Source organism: Nestor notabilis, unplaced genomic scaffold (assembly GCF_000696875.1).
Source record: "Nestor notabilis isolate BGI_N333 unplaced genomic scaffold, ASM69687v1 scaffold10051, whole genome shotgun sequence".
Taxonomy (NCBI): domain Eukaryota; kingdom Metazoa; phylum Chordata; class Aves; order Psittaciformes; family Psittacidae; genus Nestor; species Nestor notabilis.
Window position 1 is genome coordinate 8,853 of NW_009915126.1, and position 1,573 is coordinate 10,425.

Consider the following 1,573-nt stretch of genomic DNA (forward strand, 5'->3'; position numbering starts at 1 on the left):
AGAGGCACAGCGAGCATGGCCAAGCAGTGGCACCAAGAAGGTGGGAGACACCAGCCAGCGCCTTCCTGAAGAGCTACAGCCACCAAATACAGGCCAGAGGCCACCCTGGCCCAGGGCTCCTGGCAAAACAAGGCAGCCACAACACATCCCACTGCACAGCCCCTCCTCCCATGTGCTGGAAACTTCCTCAGCTACAACCACAAAGGAATTAGATTCTTTTCGTCTGTGGTCTCAGAAATTAAGGGAGATCCAAGGTTCAACTTCCCCCTGGAGTCAGAGAAAGACTTTAGGGAATGTGGAGGGTAACACTGCTGCAGGAGACAACAATCAGCCCACTCAGGTCTGTCTTGAGCAGAGAAATAAGGAGAGAAGGGAGGATGGAGAACTACTCCTCAGTATGCTGCTGACATGGACCACAAGGGATCAGCACCACCATGACCTGCACTCAGTGCTCACCACTGGGCTGAAGCTGCAGAGGTTTGTAATCAGCATCTAACAGGACAAACCCCCCCGGGGCTGAAGCTGGTTTCTGACACTGAGCATTTGATGCAAGATGACTCTGCAGTGACTCAACCCCCTCTGTTCCAGTCACAGTTCAGCCTCGACCATCTCCTGAATACCTTTATTCTCCCTCCCAAGCAGCCTTCAAGGATAAGACACCACTCAAGGGGCTCACACTTGAAGAATTCAAGAGCGTGGCTACGTGCTCACTTGGTCAGCTAGAGGAAGTGAAAACCTCTCTGCCAAAACACTATTTCCAACCTAATTTCAACCCTCCACAGGCTGCTGCCATCAGATGACAGTGACAGGGACCGAGCTGCAGGGAACGCTGCCACAGGGAGCTTGGAATTCAAGACAGGACTCAGAAGACACGAATCTCCACACGTCACAACAGAGAAAGACCCAAATTCAGGCTGCTGAGAGGGAAGAGGGTGGGGAAGCTGCAGGGCATTACCTTGGGCCTGCTTGTGGGCGAGGACAGTGTCCGGCCTCGGCACGTGCCTCTTCAGCAGCTGCGTGGGGCCGATCTGGCTGGGCTTCTGCAGGGAGGACAATGCAGCCACTTTGGTCTTGGGGCTTGAAGTGGGGCTGCTGGACAAGTCCTGCTTGAAGAGAAGGAACACATCTTACGCCCGCTTCCCTTAGGAGCAGCTGGAACCCTGAGAGCAGCAGCACAACCTTTATGTGGAGAAGATCTTTTTGCCCCATCTCCCTCTTCCAACACACTAACAAGAAGCTCCCCATGATCCAGCTTCAGTGTGTGCTTGAGCCCAGAACCCCCTTGTGTGCTGGGTGCACTCCCAATCCAGCTCTGGGGAACAGCACATGAGGGACATGGAGCTGTTGGAGTGAGGCCAGAGGAGGCCCCGGAGCTGCTGCGAGGGCTGGAGCAGCTCTGCTCTGGAGCCAGGCTGAGAGAGCTGGGCTGGGGCAGCTGGAGAAGAGAAGGCTCCTGAAGGGGACACCTTAGAGCAGCTCCAGTGCCTAAAGGGGCTCCAGGAAACCTGGAGAGGGGCTTTGGACAAGGGATGGAGGGACAGGCCAAGGGGAATGGCTTGAACCTGCCAGAGGG

At 55.6% G+C, this 1,573-nt stretch overlaps 1 protein-coding gene across 1 annotated transcript in view; it reads right to left on the reverse strand.

Moving 5' to 3' along the window:
- KANSL3 (KAT8 regulatory NSL complex subunit 3) overlaps positions 1–1,573 on the reverse strand; it is a gene marked incomplete at both ends in the record, with an annotated part of 16,025 nt that overhangs the window by 8,430 nt on the left and 6,022 nt on the right. The window contains one exon of the mRNA XM_010023971.1: positions 956–1,103. Within this exon, the coding sequence (XP_010022273.1) occupies positions 956–1,103 (148 nt within the window). The remainder of the gene's footprint in view (positions 1–955; positions 1,104–1,573) is intronic.